Source organism: Mastacembelus armatus, chromosome 13 (assembly GCF_900324485.2).
Source record: "Mastacembelus armatus chromosome 13, fMasArm1.2, whole genome shotgun sequence".
Lineage (NCBI taxonomy): Eukaryota > Metazoa > Chordata > Actinopteri > Synbranchiformes > Mastacembelidae > Mastacembelus > Mastacembelus armatus.
The window spans coordinates 13,930,569-13,949,488 of NC_046645.1; the positions used below are offsets into that span (position 1 = coordinate 13,930,569).

General features: G+C 39.0%; 1 protein-coding gene across 2 annotated transcripts in view; it reads right to left on the minus strand.

Annotated features, from left to right (window-relative positions):
- Nucleotides 1-18,920, minus strand: part of pitpnm3 (PITPNM family member 3) — a 70,765-nt gene that overhangs the window by 40,310 nt on the left and 11,535 nt on the right. For both annotated transcript variants that reach the window (XR_003295170.1, XM_026299222.1), the window contains exons 2-3: nt 15,450-15,545; nt 3,759-3,866 (exon numbers count right to left, since the gene is read on the minus strand). Coding sequence is in view for 1 of the 2 variants with exons in the window: in XM_026299222.1 (XP_026155007.1) it covers nt 3,759-3,866; nt 15,450-15,545 (204 nt within the window). In the remaining variant the exon portion in view is untranslated. The remainder of the gene's footprint in view (nt 1-3,758; nt 3,867-15,449; nt 15,546-18,920) is intronic.

Consider the following 18,920-nt stretch of genomic DNA (forward strand, 5'->3'; position numbering starts at 1 on the left):
GCTTTTGATGGCTTGACTAATAGATGGAGATCAAAGGGTAGTGGATGTCACAGCTCAACTGCCACATAGGCTCTGACTGACTAAGAGTAATCCAGCTGCAGCTTTAACATTTCCTCACGATCCCAATCACATTTGTGACCTGTACAACACCACAACTTGATCTTGAGCCCTGTTATCACCTATTGTTAGTCACCTGAGATTAAATCATAATCAAGTGATTAAACAAACGGTTAGCTGTAGCTGCTTAGTGAGTCATTTTCAAGTTTTTGAATATAATTAGAATACACAGTATATCTGCAGCAGAAACTAAGCAGTTAGTTTATATACATATTAGAGTTTGCAGTGGCTATATTCAATAAAGGATCACACAGAGCTACTTGTATATGAAAGGGGTTTTCATACAGACAAACAAGAAATTGTTTTTAATAAATGTATTGCTTATGCAACTCTAGCCCACACCATTTTTTTAAGTTTACTGTTACTGAGCTGCTGAGTTACTGATTAGCATCATTTACGCCCCAGCAGGCAGCATATATCTAAAAACCTGATCTTTCCCTCAGGCGGTTGGTGGAGACCAAAACAGAGTTAATGTGACTCCAAATTAATGCTAATGCTGTTCTGTATCTGCATAAACTGTTTGCTAACAAGTTCACCACATGTATGCAAACCTATGTATAATAAAAATAGATATGTTTGTTAGATTTATTTATCATTGGAGTCTCTGGTGTGGTTATCCAACCACAGTAACTGGATTACATATCGCCCAGAGATTTAAGAGCGCAGTATTTTTCAGATCCAACATTAACATTTCAGCATGTGTCTTCCATCAGTATAGAAATTATCCTCAGTATAGAAGTTATCCTTTCATTTGTCATCCGTTTGTATGTCTTATTCCCATAGTATAGAGGAATACAATTAATCAGGGTTTGACTTCACAGACAGTAGTTTGTGGGATTTTAGCCTCTGGTCTTTTAATAATAGGAAATATTACTAAACTTGTGCTGTAAGATATAAACAGGTGAGCTCAGCAATTTTTTTCATACCATTAACATTACTGCAGAGCACTAAAATAGCTCTACTTAATACTTGTACTACTGCTACAGCAAAGCACTTCTCAGGTCATAACTGGCTGAGTGACTGATCGGTTGACGGGGTTTGTGTGTGTGTGGTATAAAATATTCACGGTGCACCCACTTCTTTAGTCATCACCACGTGACTTGGTACAGCATCCCTGCAGGAGAGGCTCCTTTCATCTCTGCCTGACCAGACTACACTTCCACTGAACCACAGTGATTAAAAGCATCCAAACTTCAGAGCTGACCTTTACAATGAGTCGGTCAACTTATCAGTGAATGAAAACCAAAAACAAGTGCCGTGCCATGAGCACAGCGGAGCGATAAAGTGCAGCTGGTAATGAAACGATGTAATTATCAGTGATTTTGTCTGATATTGTAAAATTGGCTCTGACTGTTTATTGCTGACATTCCATTTAAAACTGCACTGTCTTTTGACCCCGTTTTTTTGCATCAGTTGTGAAGCAGGTCTTGTTTAATTGCTGATTAAAAAGGAAAATCAAATATAGAAACCTTGCTCTTTATAAATTGATCTGTTTTTACATATACTGCATACTGATAAGTAAAAGCACTAGTTATCTTTTGCACATAAAACCATAATGGAGAGCAGGAATAGCCCTGGCTATTTTGTCCCAGACAGCCCACCATAATCAGTCAGGTACCACCCAAGTTGAGTAATAAATGCTGTGAGCAACTGGACCAATGCAAGTGGACCAGTGTGCTCACTTGATCCTGACTACAGAAAATGAACCAATGGGTTTAATGAAAAACATTATCAGCCCCTAGAGTGCATGGGCCAACCAGGAAAATGACCTTTGTGCTAGATTACCAGTACACCACCGATAATGACAAAAAAAAAATTTTTTGACAATTATATTTGACAACTGGCAATTCTGTCTTACATGGATCTCCTCACTATGGAAGTTAGGGCTAGACTGTACTATTAAAAACTACTGAATAAAGCCCAGCAGTGATTTAGGATCACTGAAGGCACAAACTGAAATGTTACTGTTGGATCTGAAAAACACTGCGCTGTTAAATCTCTGGGCGATATGATGTAATTCAGTTACTGTGGTTGGATAAGACTCTGATAAATAAATCTAATTAAATCACTTTCTCACAGGAATAATCCATTAGTAGAATTGCTTGAGCTAAAGTCTGATGACTAATATGGAAACCTGCGGAAATATGACATCCCTCCTACCCGTCTTGTTTGTTTCACAAATATTTCTATTGCTCTGTACAGGCACAGCATGAGTCTACTTAATTGTTTCAAATTATTCTAAATACAGCACATACATAAAGCAAATGCAGGCATTTTTTTTAATACACTGGATTATGTGAGGAGTTTCTTCTCAAAGAAAGGATACAGAAAAGTCTTTGAACCTGAGGCTGAGGCAAAAATAAAGAACAGCAGTTGTCATGATAATCCACAGGACTTTGAAGTGAGAGCCCTGAGGAAGGGTAGACGTACAACTAAACAGGAAAAGGGAAGGGGTAATCTCTAAATTCCATTGAGGATGGAGGAAAATGTTCCCTTATTTATTATTTCATTAACGTCTTTAACAGAGGACAAAAAGATTGGCCAGAAAAAGGGAAATGAGCATCCATGTGTGTCTCTGCTTTACACGCATTTCTAGTCTTGTCAGGTTTGGTCTGAAATTTGGTGGCTTTTAACCAGAAGTGAAAATGATTTGAACCTCTTCGCTTGCAAAGAGAGGACTGTATTTTAACTGATGCTTTAGATGTGCATAAATAAAGTGAGGCACAGAAAGAGCAAAGGATGAACACAGACATGCATGTTTCAAGCTCAGTGCGCTTTCTTGGGCATCGCAGAGCACTGATCTTTAAACACATATATGCATGTTAAATCTCAGCAACCCTTGTGTTTATCTTCTGCTCACTACATGTTTCCACCTCTTCATGTTCATCCAAGGTGTCAATGAACTGATTTTGATATGGAAGCCTCTGCAGGTCTTAACTAGACTTGCTACTGTAGCTTGTATCTTCTCATTGCTATTCTGTAGTAACAATCCCACACCAGTTCAACCCTGTGGATTTCCTATAACATAGATGTCCCACTTAAACAAACGAGGCTGCACGTGCAGCACTGGAGTAGACGATAACTGTATGAGCTGTCTGACCTTAAAACTGGCATTTATTACTACAGTTTCAGTGTTGAATCCAATATTCTGATGAGGTCTCTGGAGCTAACAGCTGATTCTCACTCACACGTCTGTTTCTTGGGATCATTCGTGCTTTGTGATTTTTTTTTAGGCACAACAACTTTTCACTTCGATCTCCTCATATGCTCGCATTCATTTGAAGGTTGTTTTATACCTTGTGTCTACGCAGGCATCTTGCGTGCGCAGGCATTGCACTTAGAAACCTCTTGATTATCCCACAAGAACAACATGAATGTAAGGTGTTTTTTTTTTTTCTGTCCCCTAATTGTCACAAATGACTGAATGCAGCTCTAAATAGAAGTTACAGTACAGTCCATTTACAGTCTCACTACCATTATCATCATTCAGTGAAAAACTCGCACACTGCCGACAGCTTGAACCTTCATTACGGATGTGTGAGCAACCAAATGCACACCCCATTGTGCTAATGTGTCTGCGTGTGATACATTTGTGTGTGTGTGTGTGTGTGTGTGTGTGTGTGTGTGTGTCTGGAGTGTACCATGCGACTGGTCCTCAATGTGTCCAAGAGTTTCGATCTGCTCCACCAGGTCATTTGAGTTCCACTGACTCATGCCAAGCAGGATGGCACTCTTCCCCTCCATAACATCTGCTAGGACACACATACACACACACAGAGGGGTAAAACAGTGCAGCAAATACAAAATCCAATTCATCTCTCCTGATATCAGTAATGTAGTAGCTTTTCTTCAAGCACAATCACATCACAGCTCCCTCTCCCAAATGTTGGTGTCATGGCACTGTCAGGGTGGACAATTTCCACCACAAAGCCTGACAAACATGGTTCTGACTTGTGCCAGTTGGGGTGTGGTTTCCACTCCATTTAGACTTGGCTCACCAAAAAGTGCATGCTGCTTATGCCAACCTGAACAGACAGCTTGATATACAGGAAGTGAAACAACCAAGTCTGGTAAACATGTATCTTTCACAGGTCTTGGTCTTGGCTGGATACAAATAGAACAGCAAGATTCCTTTAACAACACTTAAGAGCTGTTCAAAGACAAAATGCAAATTTGGCCTGAATGTTGTTTACACAGACTAAATCCACTCTTAAGTTATTAGCATACCATGTTTTCTAGGCTAGCCTAACAGATATATCTGTTTTTCTGTCCTCTTTGAGAAGCACTGATACACACCCCGCCACACTAGTGGCTGCTGTTTGATTATTACCTGATAAAGATTCACTGTCATACATGCTGCATCGTGTGCTGCCTGTGTTCCTTTTACAGGATCCCTGTGGAGTTTTCTTGTAAACAAACACAGTTATGTTAGAAGCCAGCCTGTGTAGCCTTGAGACCTACTGTACCAAAGGTCATTCGAAAATTCGATTATTTTTAATATGATGAAACAAGCAGTGTTTATGACCATGTTTATCGCATCACTTCTTCCCGGCCTTTGGGTGGCTCATTGTTTTATGATTTATTTATTTATTTGACACCCACCAGGATCAGCAGACAAGTGTGAAACCATTAGCAATGTGTGTCCCCTGCAGTATTTAAGAGCAGAGCTGGAGATAAAAACAAAACAAGGACTTGCTCACATAACATTGCTTGAAGAAAAACTATGGTTTAGCATAACAGCAGTTTCATTTAAAAAAACTTATTTGAAGGAGAAAAGCAGATGTGAATGGTAAGACTTTTGCCAAAACAGCCCATTATAGTTTATAACCCAACTAGACTTGATCCAAAATTGACCCAACATACCAATGGTTATTTCTTTAATTACCAACATTTTGATTACACTGACTTTTATTTTTACTTTTATTTCCAAATAAAGTGGGAGCTAATCAGTTTCTTTCTAACCTCTATGACTGCCTGTTACTTGCACCAATATTCAATATCTCGGCAATTGCTATCGTTTGTGCAATGCCACAAAAAATAGAAAAAAGTTGTAATAACCCATAGTTTTCACCTTTTTTGATGCAACTACACCAAGTGGAGTCCAGACATTCTTATTATTATATTGAGTTTGGTGATCTCATGTAATTCCCAGCAGAACTCCGCCTAAATTAAGTCTGGAAAAAGACAAAAGCATTTGTGTGGGTGATGCAGCATAGAGCCCCACACTGTCACGGTACAGTAAATGATGAGCTCTGCTGAGTTAGACATTTTCCGGAGTCAACTAAAAAGACAAATCAGGTGTGCTGTGTGACTCAGCGTGACCAAAACTGTTGTCTACTAGTCACAGACTGTCATCCAAGACAGCCTGAGACAGGATGAGTCATGCAGGAAGAAACCCCTCTACCTGACAGACAGCAGCTCTGAAAGACTCTGTCACAGTCTACACAGTCTGTCCATCTGGATCACACAGTGGCCATTCTGCTGGTCACAGTTTGTGTTTCGCTATCTTCTCTGATTCCACCCCCTCCTTTGGTGCCCTGTGTTCCCTGCGGTCAGACAGTTCTGAGCTGAATTTAATGATTCAGTGACATAACACACACACACTTGCAGATTCAAACATACACAGACAAGTGCAAAGAAAATGGAGAGGAGCGAGAAAGAGACACAGAGAAAGGTGCATATTGGATCTGAACAAAGCGTTGCTGCATGTAAAAAAGCCCGGGTTTAGACAGGAGGAGAATGCAAGATAGGGCTTTATACCAAACCCTGAAATTCAGTCCTGTGGGGAAGCACAGACATTAACAACCAAAACAGGAACTCCACTGAAAAGCAAAATGTGTCCCCAAGAATTAGGTGCCGAACAAATAAAATGCCCAAATAATCAAGATGATAAATCCAACATCTTGCTTTTTGAATATATAAGAGAACAGCAAAATCCAATCTGAACAATAGGAGAAGAGAGAATTAGAAGTGAGGGAAGTGAGCCCCAAGGGAGAAAAGAAACACCCATCAACCTGTCAGCTCACAGTGAGTAAGCATCAGAGTGGCAGGGAGAGAGGAATAGACGGTTGTAACTGTTAAACAATAAGATGAGGTAAGGTTCTAACTGTGGTCCAGATCCGATCTCAAAGATCAGTATTTCAAAGATCAAATATCAGCGTCAGGGCTGATCAAAGTATTTTTTCACATGATCAGTATGGGCTTCATTAAGCACAAACCTAAGCCCGATCCTTTGTTTTAAATCAGCTGTCATACTGGTACGTAAACACAGAGGACAATTTGCAGCACAATGCGGCTAAAATGTCTGCAGTGTGGAAATGATTTAAATTAGACAACAAAAACTGTCCAGCAGCCATCTGTGATGCCTGCAATATTTGATTATTTAGTTTAAAAGCATTGCTGCAGTTTTGCAGGGCTGTAAACTCTTAGTCTTATTTTCTTAAATGTTACCCTACACTGTATAAACACTAAAATATAATACTGTCACAGTAATTACAGGAGTACTGTATGTTCATATGTACAAAACATTCATTTTTCTTTCTTTTAGGAGCCATGTTTGATAGAACTACTGTAGGGAACTCATTATAAACTACAGTGGCTTCTCTTCTCTTTATCATTTTCCTCTATCTCTGTCCTAGAGCTTAGTCCTATGGGAAAGTCAGCAACACATTCATCTGAAATCTATCCTATATCCAACTGTATTTGTGTGCTTCTGCAAGCCACTTTACATAAGAAAATTTTAGAGCTCAACTTATGTGCCCTTATATTCTGGGTTTGTGTGTGTGTAATTCTGTGCAGCAGATTACACGAAAGAGATGTTGTGCAACAAATATAACAATGTGTCAGCTGATTTCACTGATCAACAAACCTTCAGCCAGAGAGAGAGAGAGAGTAGTAATCAGTGCAATCACCACCTGCAGGGACTGGCTTGGAAAAATATATATATATATATCCAATATATATATATATATATATATATATCTGCGCTACAGTGTTACATGGTGATTTTCATACTAACCAAACACAAAAATTGGTAAATTATCAAATAGTTTATGCTTGTTATGTTGCATGAATTGATTTAGCCTGGGAAGACCTACATGTTGGACTTTGCCACCAGCTGGATGAAAGCATTATAAATTTTACTGGTTAAAAAAACATTTGTCCAAGAAAGACCAGATCTGGCTTTGTGCCAAAGTTTTATCACCTATTCTTAGGTCCAAGGGTTACCGGTCCACACATTACATCTACATCCACTAAGAACTTGCAAACGAGGAAAAAAAAAGAGAGAGAATCCTTTCAGCTCCATAAGAACAACATCTGAAATGTAGATTCATCTTTAGTTTACCCTTGCTCTGACCCATATATGTTATACTGATATAAGACTAAAAAGGATTGAGGTGATTGAGTGGATTATTTTACAGGCACTGAAGAACGCACTTTCTTTCTTTCACCAACAGCTCTCACAAATGAGATGTGTGAGTGTTAAGAGAAAAGAAAAGGTTATCGTGCTCAGAAATATTGAAGTGTTTGTGGGCGCAGAAGAATGATGGTAATATTCACCACAAATTCATTTCTGCTGCAGCCACATCACTTCTGACTTAGTTTCTTTTGTGCTGGACATATGAGCTGTAATCAGTCACAACAGTACAATATGCTGTGCACACTAAAAGTGGATGAGCAAGTAAACTAATACCCTAATGAGCAAATAGTCTTTCCCTGTGTACTTTTTTTGGTTAAAATCCTCAGCATACATTGAGCCCTGGACTTTGATGACTTTGATCCCTCTTATGTGTTCTTTCAATATGAAGCTAGAGCCAGGAGGGAGGAGTACTGTATCATAGCATAAAAACTGGCACCAAGGAAAAATCACTCAAATGGACATCAGCACGTTGTCTTTTTCTAATTAAATGGCATTATAGATTTGCAAATACCTGTGCATAAGAGACTTCCACATTCACACTATTTTGCATACAGAGTGAAATGCAGCCACATAATAGGATACCAGCCTTATAGATGTCCTCCTTGAATACAAACATAGTTTACCTCCAGCAGTAATTTATTATGGTATTACACTGTTTGTGCAACCAACACCATGAATTTCCTATCAGCCTCAATCTGTCAGTTCCCCTTATTATTAAAATGTATGTCATCAAATAACAAATCTGGATTAACACACAGCAAATATGTCAACAGCTCAAAGCAATAAACAATGTGACAATCGAGCTTGCAATCGCTGGAGCAGCTTGAAGGCACATTCAGTCGTAATAAAAAATGAGACTTTTCACCCTGAGCACAAACACATGTATAGTTTTATATGCTTAAGAGGTAAAGTGGTGTTGTGTGATGCTGTGGGTGCTCTACGGTGATGGTGGCATACATACTGGAATTATTCAAAAGAAAAAGAGGAAGTACAATGGTGCATAAACAGGCCTTGCTGCTGCTGTTCACCAGCGGCACAAGCAATTATGTAAGACCTGAAGCACTCAATATTCATTACAAATGTAAAAAATATACCATATGTTTATGGGATGATCCTGCAGAGTGCATAGGAAATAAATTGTTTTTCTCATTTTAACACTTCAAATCAATTTATCACCTGCATGCATTGAATTACAAGAGCCACACTAATCATCATGCTTTTCTTTATCGCACTGAAAAAGAGGATTGTTGGAACAACTTAATTATAACAACTGGTAACAAGCAAATTAATTAGTTTCTTTCAAAACCGAGTTAACACGTTAAATCAACGTAACTAATTTGTTAAGTTTGAGATATTTCACTACCTCAGCTGCTATTCAGACACCCTTTTTCCCAGTGTAAATGTTCAAACACATAACACAAAGCTCCGGAAATCCAAAATCTGTTTTCACATCTGACAAATAACAAAAGCCATTCTGCTATTGTCCACCCAAAACAAAGCAGATTCTTCATCTTGTTAAACACATTTAAGGTCTTCAATTCCACTGAGCACTGAAAACAGATGAGGATGAGATGGAGCTAATGGCTATAAATATGTAATGTTTATGCATGCACAAATTATTCACTAAAAAGGGTGTTTTTGTGGAGTAATAAAATCTAAGAAAATAAATGCATGACACCCTTCACAGTGGTTAACAGCCTTTATTCTACTGGTTTCTTCAAAGTAAAATGTATTATGATTGTCTGTTTCTGTGTTTCTGTGAATGTAATGCTTGAAATTTTAACCTTTTCTTTAAGAGCACTTTGAATTTTGCATTTCTTCTTTTAATGTGAGCTTGAAATGTCGTCTTATCTCCTTTCTTTCATTTGAACAGTCGCATTTGAGAGCTTCTGAGTCTGGATTGTAGATAAACCTGAGCTTTACCTGCCACTGGTGGAAAATGAACCTTTTATACTCGAGAGTCGAGGTGACTCTGGAGGTGAATGGGTCATGAAGCCACTCAATATCTTCGCTTCAATCTTTCTGCGTGCCTGCATGTCAGCGTGAAACACTCTACTGTGTTTGTCGTCACTGCAGGCCAGCTCAAGAGGGCTATGATGTGACAAACTGATCCTTTGTGCGTTTTTGTGTGTACGTGTGTATGTGTGTGTACATGTGTGAGGCTTGGCTAGGGGCAGTTCTGTGAATGTCAGAGGAACTGATCAACAGAAATGACAGCATCAAATCATCTAGTCAGCAGCTGTGTCGCCTCCACACAATGTCACACAAACACTGACTAACACACAACACCACAACTGAATTAAATGTCTGTTTTAGATAGATAGAGAGAGAGAGAGAGAGAGAGAGAGAGAGAGAGAGAGAGAGAGAGAGAGAGAGACAGACCGACAGACAGATAGATTTCCTTTCACTCTCTAGCTAAGTTTTTTACCGAGGCTGTTTGACCTAGCCTTGCTCTAGTCATGGCTTATTATGAATCACTTTTCATTCTTGCCACACCAAGGATAATACCTCTCAACCTTGGTAGTTTTCTGGCTTTTAGGGCCATTTCAGTTTAGTTCAGCTTTTGTCCACCACTGCTTGAAGGCTTCTGTGTATTTTTCTTCGAAACTCTGTGAAAGTCTGTAACAAATCCTCTTACTCAAAAAAACTCATCAGATTGTTCGCACCTGTTGCTATGATCATCCAGTTTTAGGCAGTAAAGTAGTTGAACAAATTAACATATTATAATTTTAAAGATGTGATATTTGATTTTTAGGTGCAAAAATCTAAAAGACCTTAATTCCCTGATCCACAGGCATGAGTAGACACTTGGTATCTTTCTAATGAGGCTCTGCAAGAACTGTCCTACACCCATTTTTGCTGGTCTTTTTCACTAGTTTCTAATGTTATCACCCCATTAAACTAGTGTCAACAGTTATCAGGCCATAATTATGCTTTTGTATGGGCAAAGGTGGTAGGCCAGAATGTGCACATCATCAGTGCGATATAATTAGAGGTACTTTAGTGGCTATAGTAACGAAAACAGGAACCAAAGTCATAGTTTGTGACATTATATAAAGAGAAACAACATGTGAGGTGGTCAAAGTGGGAGGGATGACAAAATACACAATGGAAGAGCAGACAAAACCATATAGACATATAAGCGAATGAAAAATAAAAATGTGACTGGGCAGGAAGTTGGACTTTCCAGATCAGGCCTCTAAAGGTGTATTTCAAGTACAGCACATTAGTAAAGAGACAGAGATCTAAATGAGTAGAAATAAATAGACATTGGTTACAGGCCAGACTAAACAGAATGAAATCACAATAAAAACCCACTAATCATTCAGCTGGAATATGCAATCATAACCACTGAACACACAGTCACCTGAACTGTTTCCAGCCAGATGTCACTGTTACTGTACAGCCATGCTTGCAGTGATCTAATGTTTGCCTTGTCTGCCTCTGAGCAAACTCTGTGATGGTGGGCATGTAAGCCTCATCAGTAAAATCGCACTGTTTCTCTGTGTTGTTCAAGGTGTGTGAAGCAATGGAAAACCAAAGATTCTGCCACTTCTGAGGAAAAACAGGCAAAGCCAGTTGCCCTTTTTGTTCCTTCTGAAAGTGGAGGGGCTAGCAGTAAAAAATTGAACCAGTTAAAACAGCTGATTCACCAGTGAACACAATTGGGTTCTCTTTTCAATTTTTCTGAGCCAAGCAGAAGGTGGCACAGAGCCCTGTTACCTCACATCTATATTCCAGATATAAACACCCTCAAGGATGAAAGTCATCTCTTAAACCTCCCTGTTGCATCACTGTTATAATAGCTGGATTACAGAAGAAAAATGGCAAAAAAAATCCAATATACAATGTGTGGCCTGCACGTACCATCTTGTGAACACAAAGCTTTATTCTTCAACAGTGTAGCCTTTGATCAGATTGCAGCAGATGTACACTGTCATGACAAGCATGTGTATGTTGATATTCCTAAATATTTAATGTGTGATGTGTTTTTATGAGTTTCCTTACAAAATAAACTATGCATAGACAGTGCATTAATAAAAATATAGTTAAAAAAAGGTATAAAAGACACAAACACACACCAAACCTGAAGTGGATAATATTAACAACAGTCGAGGGTCATCTTTTTAACAGAAAAATGAGCAGATTCCTGGCAGTTTTCATACATTTTCATTATTTTTCTAGGCCCGTTGGGTTTCACAGTGGAGATGACGATATTCATCATAAGAAATAAATAAAACTCCTCCAAGCTTATTGTGATGGTTTGAGTGGCAGGCCTATAATATCACTCTTCAATCTAATTCTTCCCCAGTCTTTCCTGAGCTTAAATTACCTTTGGCTAAAGAAAACATACATCCATGGTGTGTCTAGTAGAAATAAAAACCGCCAGACCAGTTACATGCAGCTAAGACTGAGAGTCACAGTGTTGCAGTGATGAAGTATCTGTAGTGGGCCATAACTTCAACAACCTTTTATGGTCTGGTTCTAGCTTTCCTTTTAAGAGAGACATCCTTCATACTGAGCATATGTTTATGTTTGGAATAACTTGCTCTGTTGCCTTTTCTGCAGGACGCAGCTCTACTCTCCCCTTGAGCTCAGAAAATAAAGTAAAACATAACAGCTGCAAGGCCAAAAAAGAGCTTTTAAGCACATCATCTTTTTTCTTAGGTTTTTTTTTTTGTTACAAAATTAAAATTGCTTTGTTATAGTTCATCTTTTAATGTCACTCCTTGAGAAGCCTCTTTGTTCACTGAAACAGCCATGCTTTCATGCAACTTGAAAGGATAAATCAAGGTTTTTCCTGACCTAAAACCTCAAAGCCAATGGCCTGCTGCAAAGTGCTTCCAATATAGTGCATCAGTGAGAGATGGTAAAATGAGATGTGTTATTTTTGGTCTCTGAAGAATAAGCCGGCAAATAATAAGCCAATTAGAGATGGGGGAACAAGCTGAATGGAAGAAACAATGGGAACAAAGGCTAAGTGGTACCTTTACCACGAACATCTGGACTTTGTTGAGACAAAGGCAGACATCATTCACACCTCCATGACAGACAGATCTTTAAACATACCAAACCACATATTCGTGTCCAAATGTAACAAAATGTGACTACAGCAGCATCTGTAAAACGGAGATGCACAAGTAACACATCATACAAAAAGGTGCAAAGTACAAAAGTGCAAAAACATGTTTTTACAGTTTTTACAGCCCAGGTGACATGCTGAAGTCTCAGCTTGTTGCTTGTCAAAATTCTGTAAAATCGAAATGTGTTACTTTACTTTACTTTTTTACATTTTGAATAAATTACCATGATGCACACATACATGCACTTTTTTGCTATTTGACGCACAACGCATTAGTGTGCAGGTTCTGCATGCTATTTCATTGAAAGAGATAGAGGACAATGATGCGTACTTGTGTTCACACTCAGAAAAGATATTTCACAAGTGAGTGTTTAATCTCATGCTGCAGGTAGCATGAGGGCGACAAAGTACATCTGTTCACAACACATGCACACGTTATCTTATTCCCCAGTGATTCCTTGATGATAGGCACCGAGAGTATGCAAGGGAATAGAGTGAAGGGAAATCAAAATTAAGGGAGGCAAGTGAATAAGTTATTGAGGTAGGAAGGGCAAAAAGAAAATGTGATTTAAAAAAAAAAGCTAGACTGAAGGACAGAGGAGAATAAAAAATATAAATCGCATTTCCATCTAAAAAAAAAATGTCATTATACTATAGCACCTAAAATTTCTCTGAAGGACAAACGTCATCAGAATGTTATATTATAAGATTTAATGTTGGATGCCAGAAAATCTCAATCTCACACCCTTGGCTATTGGCTAACTTAATGTGACATAAGAACATTTTAATAATAACACAAAATTGATCAGGAGCAGCACTTGGAGTGGATAATTGATAGGCTAAGTACTCCACTTATTCACTGATGAACTCCCTCTGGGACTGTGAAAAGGTTAGTAATCAAAATGTTCTTAAGTGGGTCTATTTCTGGTCACTCTAAAATCTTGACTAAATCTACCGTAACCCAATCTTCAGCAGTGAAGAGGACAGTGAAATTGGTTTAAAACAACTGAAAATGCTGAAAGCTAACACATGAGCCATTGCATTGAGCCTGATTTGTTCTGCAATCAGACTTCTGAAGCGAGATTTCCCCCAGTTACGTCATGACATCAACAATAAGCGATGCGTTTTAAACAATACCACTCCAGAAAATGCCAGAAAATTCCTCTGCATCGTTTGATTCTTTTATTAAACTTGTCCTACATTTGTCCAGCTTTAAAAAATAAAACAAGCCCTTCTTCACCACACGAACTTAAAAACCCGTAACCTTGCAATTTCATAACCTGAACTTATAAGGTTCCCTGGTTCTTACAGTTTTTTTTCTTAAAGCCTAAAACAATTAGGTGCTTAATTAATTTTCTTACTTTTATATCCCCAAAATATCTGCCCTCCAACTATAATGACTGGTGTGTGTGCATAGTTTATCACTAAGAAGCTCTATTCCTATTCACTGAGATTCAAATACGCAGAGGGCAAACAAAATTTGTGATGCCACAAATCTGAAAAGCAGTTATGGTTCACCTTGTAAATGTCTGCAGACTTTAGAAGAGCAGTGCTAAACCTGAAGCCTCTGGTCTCTGAGCAGGAGAGGGAGCAGACGTTTTATCTGCTGATAGCAAATATATGTTTCTGCCAGCAGTTTCTGAATGTAAACCAGACCTTGCAGCTTCTTTCTATGATTTATTTATTTATTATTTAACATTATTTTGGATGAGGCATGTACCACAGTAGCCTAACTGAATGCTACCTATAAGCCTAATGCTAATAACACCGTCTCTAAGTAATCTGTTACTGGATTACATTTTTCAGCTGAAAAAATAAAGAGGGATGTCCATATTATCAAACTCTAACATTATAGAACTGCTATGGCTATGTAATGCACTAGTCACTAGTCAACAGCTAATGTTATACAACGACACTTACCAGTCGCCAGCGACAGAGTCATCATCAGACTGTAGGTGTGAGTGAGGCTTAAACATGAATTACAGAATATTCTCTCCTGCCATCATAATCTGGTACACAGTGACTTCAGCAGTCTACCTGAGGGAAGCAGCAGTGTTGTGCAGCCTGAGCTCACTGACACATCAAAGAATATTCATGAATCTTGAAAATCACAAGGCAGTACAAAGAACAGACATGTTTTCAGGCCCTTTTCTGAAGTTAGTAAACTTTTCCGTAGAAAGACTCGGTTGGATAATATATTTGTCATAGCAGAGTATTTATATATGGCTTAAACCAGGGGGCTCTTTAAAAAACTAATGGGATATTTGTCACTGTTTACTGCCATGTATTTTATAGACCCAATGATTAATCAAAATAGCAAACAGCAGATTAATCATTAATGTAATCATTCTTAGCTCCGGGGGGGATTAATTACATCCTTTTTGGTGCTCTTTAGTTGGCAAATGAATGCAGCAGTCGTTGGACAGAAAAGAAATGATGTAGTGCCAAAACTGCTGATACATGAGATATACAGTACACTCATATGCCAAAGGAAAACCCTCAATCCCTGCAGCCAGCAAAAGGTCCTCCTGTTTTTATTTCTCACTGCCTCCTTCTGGCCTGCTTGCCCCAAACACCTATTAGGACCCGGACATGTCAGTTTTTATCAGCAAGTGTTCTCTATTGGTGTAATTTTTCACTTATTGAAGCCAAGGCATCCAACAGACAGTAGGGTGCAGTCCACAGTTGGTTGTTGTAGTCTTCTTGACCAGTCAGAATCTGCACCACTTCTAGTGCTACCTTGCATTCCCTCAGTTGTTGCCTATAAGGACTATACAGTAAAAGACACAAGTGCGCACATAAAATGGAGAAATAAAATGTAATACGAACCTCTGGCATCAAAAAACTCCTCATCAGAGCTGTCAACTGATTCTTGTGCAATATTCTGCAGACACCAATGTGGGGTGCTGTGCTTTCGAGATGAACCTGTGGATCAGACAGACAGAAAACTCACTTTTAGACCCTAAAAATGACAGACAGGGTCATGCCATTAATCACAAAGACTGCCAGATCAAGCATATTCCTACTGCTTTTTTTCCTTGTTGGTTAATAGCTTTAAAAAATTCAGAGTGAAAAGCAATGAATGAACTCCCCAAGTGGGGATAGATGACCTTTCGAGTGTCACAGCAGGAGACAAAGACCCAAATGAATTTTCCTAGTGCAAAACCAGGAGGCCGCATAGTGTTTTTTATGGGCTTTTGATACAAGAGGAGGGATGAAAAGGGATTTAAAGACCTTTCCATTTGTTTAATACTTTTATTCTCAAGTGCCCAGGTATAAAACCAATGCAAACAACAGAGGAAGTGAATTCTTAAAAGTCATTAAGTCAGAATATGGTTTCAGAATAGTTGGGTGAAACTGACAAAATACAAAGATTTTAATACGATTGGTACTGGTCAAACCAATAAACTACATTAAAAGACCCTTGTTTTTTAGATCTGTCTGGGTTCAGGTGATATTCATTCATTGTTATTTAATGTGTTTCCTGGATGTTTTCTTCGTCTTTGGGACGGTTCCTCCTTCTCCCAGCATTGCTGCACTAAGATGGTGCAGATGTAATGAAGCACACGTTCCCCTATTGACCCAGTGGCACGATTGAATTCCACTACATTAACCTGCTTGCAAATGGATATAAGAGACCAAATGCTCACACATTCTCTTGCACAGTATACAACTGTATGAATAGTATACAAAGTCTAATTGCTTATTTCATTGTGGGCATATAACATTTACTCTGTGCTGGAGGATACTAAGTAGAGAGACACTGTACTGTTTACACAGTACTGTGCAACTCCAACAAAACTATTCAGTATCTCTTGCCCACAATGCATTTCTAAATGGTCTGGTTTAAATGCCTGTCCCTGGAGGCCATACATGAAATATATGTGTTCTTGTCTATTCCAAAGGATGTGAAGGTGTAAAGTACTGGAAACACACACTGCTGTAGCACATCAGCTGGTTAACTAATAACAATTTATTATTACGTATGTATATTTCTTACACAGCTACGTTCGGTTGCTTTAGTTTGTTCCAAGGCATAGGAAAAATCCTGTAAAACACCAATGTATGATATCAAATTGCTGTCAGGAAACTATGAAGAATCTGAAAAGCGGTGTAGCACTCTCCCACTTTATCTGGGACAGCTCCATTGTTCATACTGTCAAAATACTTCACTTTCACCTCAAAAATCCTTACAGCAGCTTTCTCAACACTTTCATCCACAGATACACACATTACTTTCACCATGCTGATGTGAGCTTCCAGAGACACTGAAACTGTCTCGCCATTATATTCTGTAATCACATTATGCCAACAGTTGAAGATTACATAACATGTTTGTTGGCTACCCTGTAAGGAGACCAGTTAGACCAGTACCTTAGGCTATACTAATTACTAAATGTGTATTAATGACTCAGTAGCATCGTGCTGACAAAATTCTGGACATAAATAATCTACAGGTTCGCCAAGTCAGTGATAAGCTGAAGCTCTCTGTTCAACCTTTGGCTTAGTGGTAACTATACCACTCAGCAAATAGTTCTTCAGGGAGCTTCAGGATCCCTGAACCTCTACATAGGGGTTTTAACCCTGCCGTTCTGGCTTATTCTGAAGGATGAGTGAAGAGGCTCAGTTAAAGATTACTTCAGTATTTGTGTGAGCATTTTTGTGCACCGACACCCAGAACAGCAGCGGCACCGCCAGCCAAAGCAGAATTTGTGTCAACTAAAAATGAGTGAGAGCTCAACATGCGCACATTAGACAATATGGCCAAATTACTCTCTCCTCACAGAGAAATAAGCAATCACCACACGGGACATAAGATTAAGTGCTATTTTTACAAAACACTCTTTGAAAATGTAAATATGTCATAACAAGATGAATGCCCTGTAAATATATCTGAAATCTTAAAAAAACCAAACCTTTCACCAGTAAAATACAAGAGGTAAGAAGCGTGACATGTATAGATAGGTAGCCTACCTGCATCTGCATGTTTCTCATTCACATTTCAAGGCGTGTGTCAGGCTGACGTCCCGGCAGCGGCACAGAGATTAACATACACACAGTATGAAATGCACAATGAGATGGAGGAGTATCTCTAGTCCCTTTCTCTACCACCCTATAGTATCTGTTACTACGCCAGCTAACATTAGTCTACACGCAGCATCCATGGCTGCTCTGGTGAGCACATAATACATAATGGATGCGGGAATCGTAAGTGTGGCTTTTCTACCAACCTTTCTTAGTGTGCCGGAACAAGTTAACATTTTGAAATTACATTCGGGCAGACAAACACAAAGTGCTTACAGAAACGCAAACTAGTAGGCCTGTGTGGTTGCAAATTTCTGCCTAGTGTTCAGCATCTCATCCCGCTTTCTACTTGACTGGCTGAGCACTTCAGAGAGCCATCCTGAGGAGGAATATGGGTGATCAAATGTATGCCTGTGTGTCACAGCGTTGAGAGCTCCTGTGGATGCAAAATACGCACACCATATGAGAAGAGAAGCTGGTGGGGTGCACAGCATGAGTCAAAGAAAAGAAATATTTTAAAGGAAAAAAAAAAAAAAAACACTTTTTATCCAGCCATCCTTGGTCAGTTGCTGCAGCAAACAGTTGCCAAAAAGCTCTCTCCATCATGAGAGTGCACCAGTACTGTTTAATGGATCTACCACTGGCACAGGTACCAATGTACTGTATGTTCTGTGCATCTTACAGGAATAAGCTTCCTCCTGGAGCTGTTCACTCAGTCTTACAGAATATACACAGCTGTTACAGAATGACTTATAAAATTTAGGAAATCTAACCAGTTGCTTGTGTGGCTGAAGCCTCACACCAGTACACCTATCACCAAGTGATGGCTTCCCCACTGGGTAATGGAAGTGATTGCTGAAACTCCCTGCAGGGCATTTACAGTACACTATACCCCCAGAGATACATAGTAAATGCTTGAAAGAAATACAGATTATGATCACAGACGCAGCAGGACTGAAAATCTAAGCCGACCATCCTGCTTTGGAGCCAGGAAGCGCCTTGCTGACATTATGTTGGCAGGTCATTGTTTTATTAGAGAACTTTCTTTCTATTCACATCTCAAGCCAATTACTGCAACTTGGCATGTTGATTGAGCTCGTTGAAGACTACAGGAAGGAAAATGCTCCTTGTTTGGAGATATATCAAACTTAATTAGAACAAGGCTTATTATTGTTTCACTACAGAGTCTATTGGAAATCAGTATTACTGTAATTTGGATTCTGGTCCCAAGTGGTGCGAATTAGGTGAGAATGGATTTAGCTATGTACAAGGTGT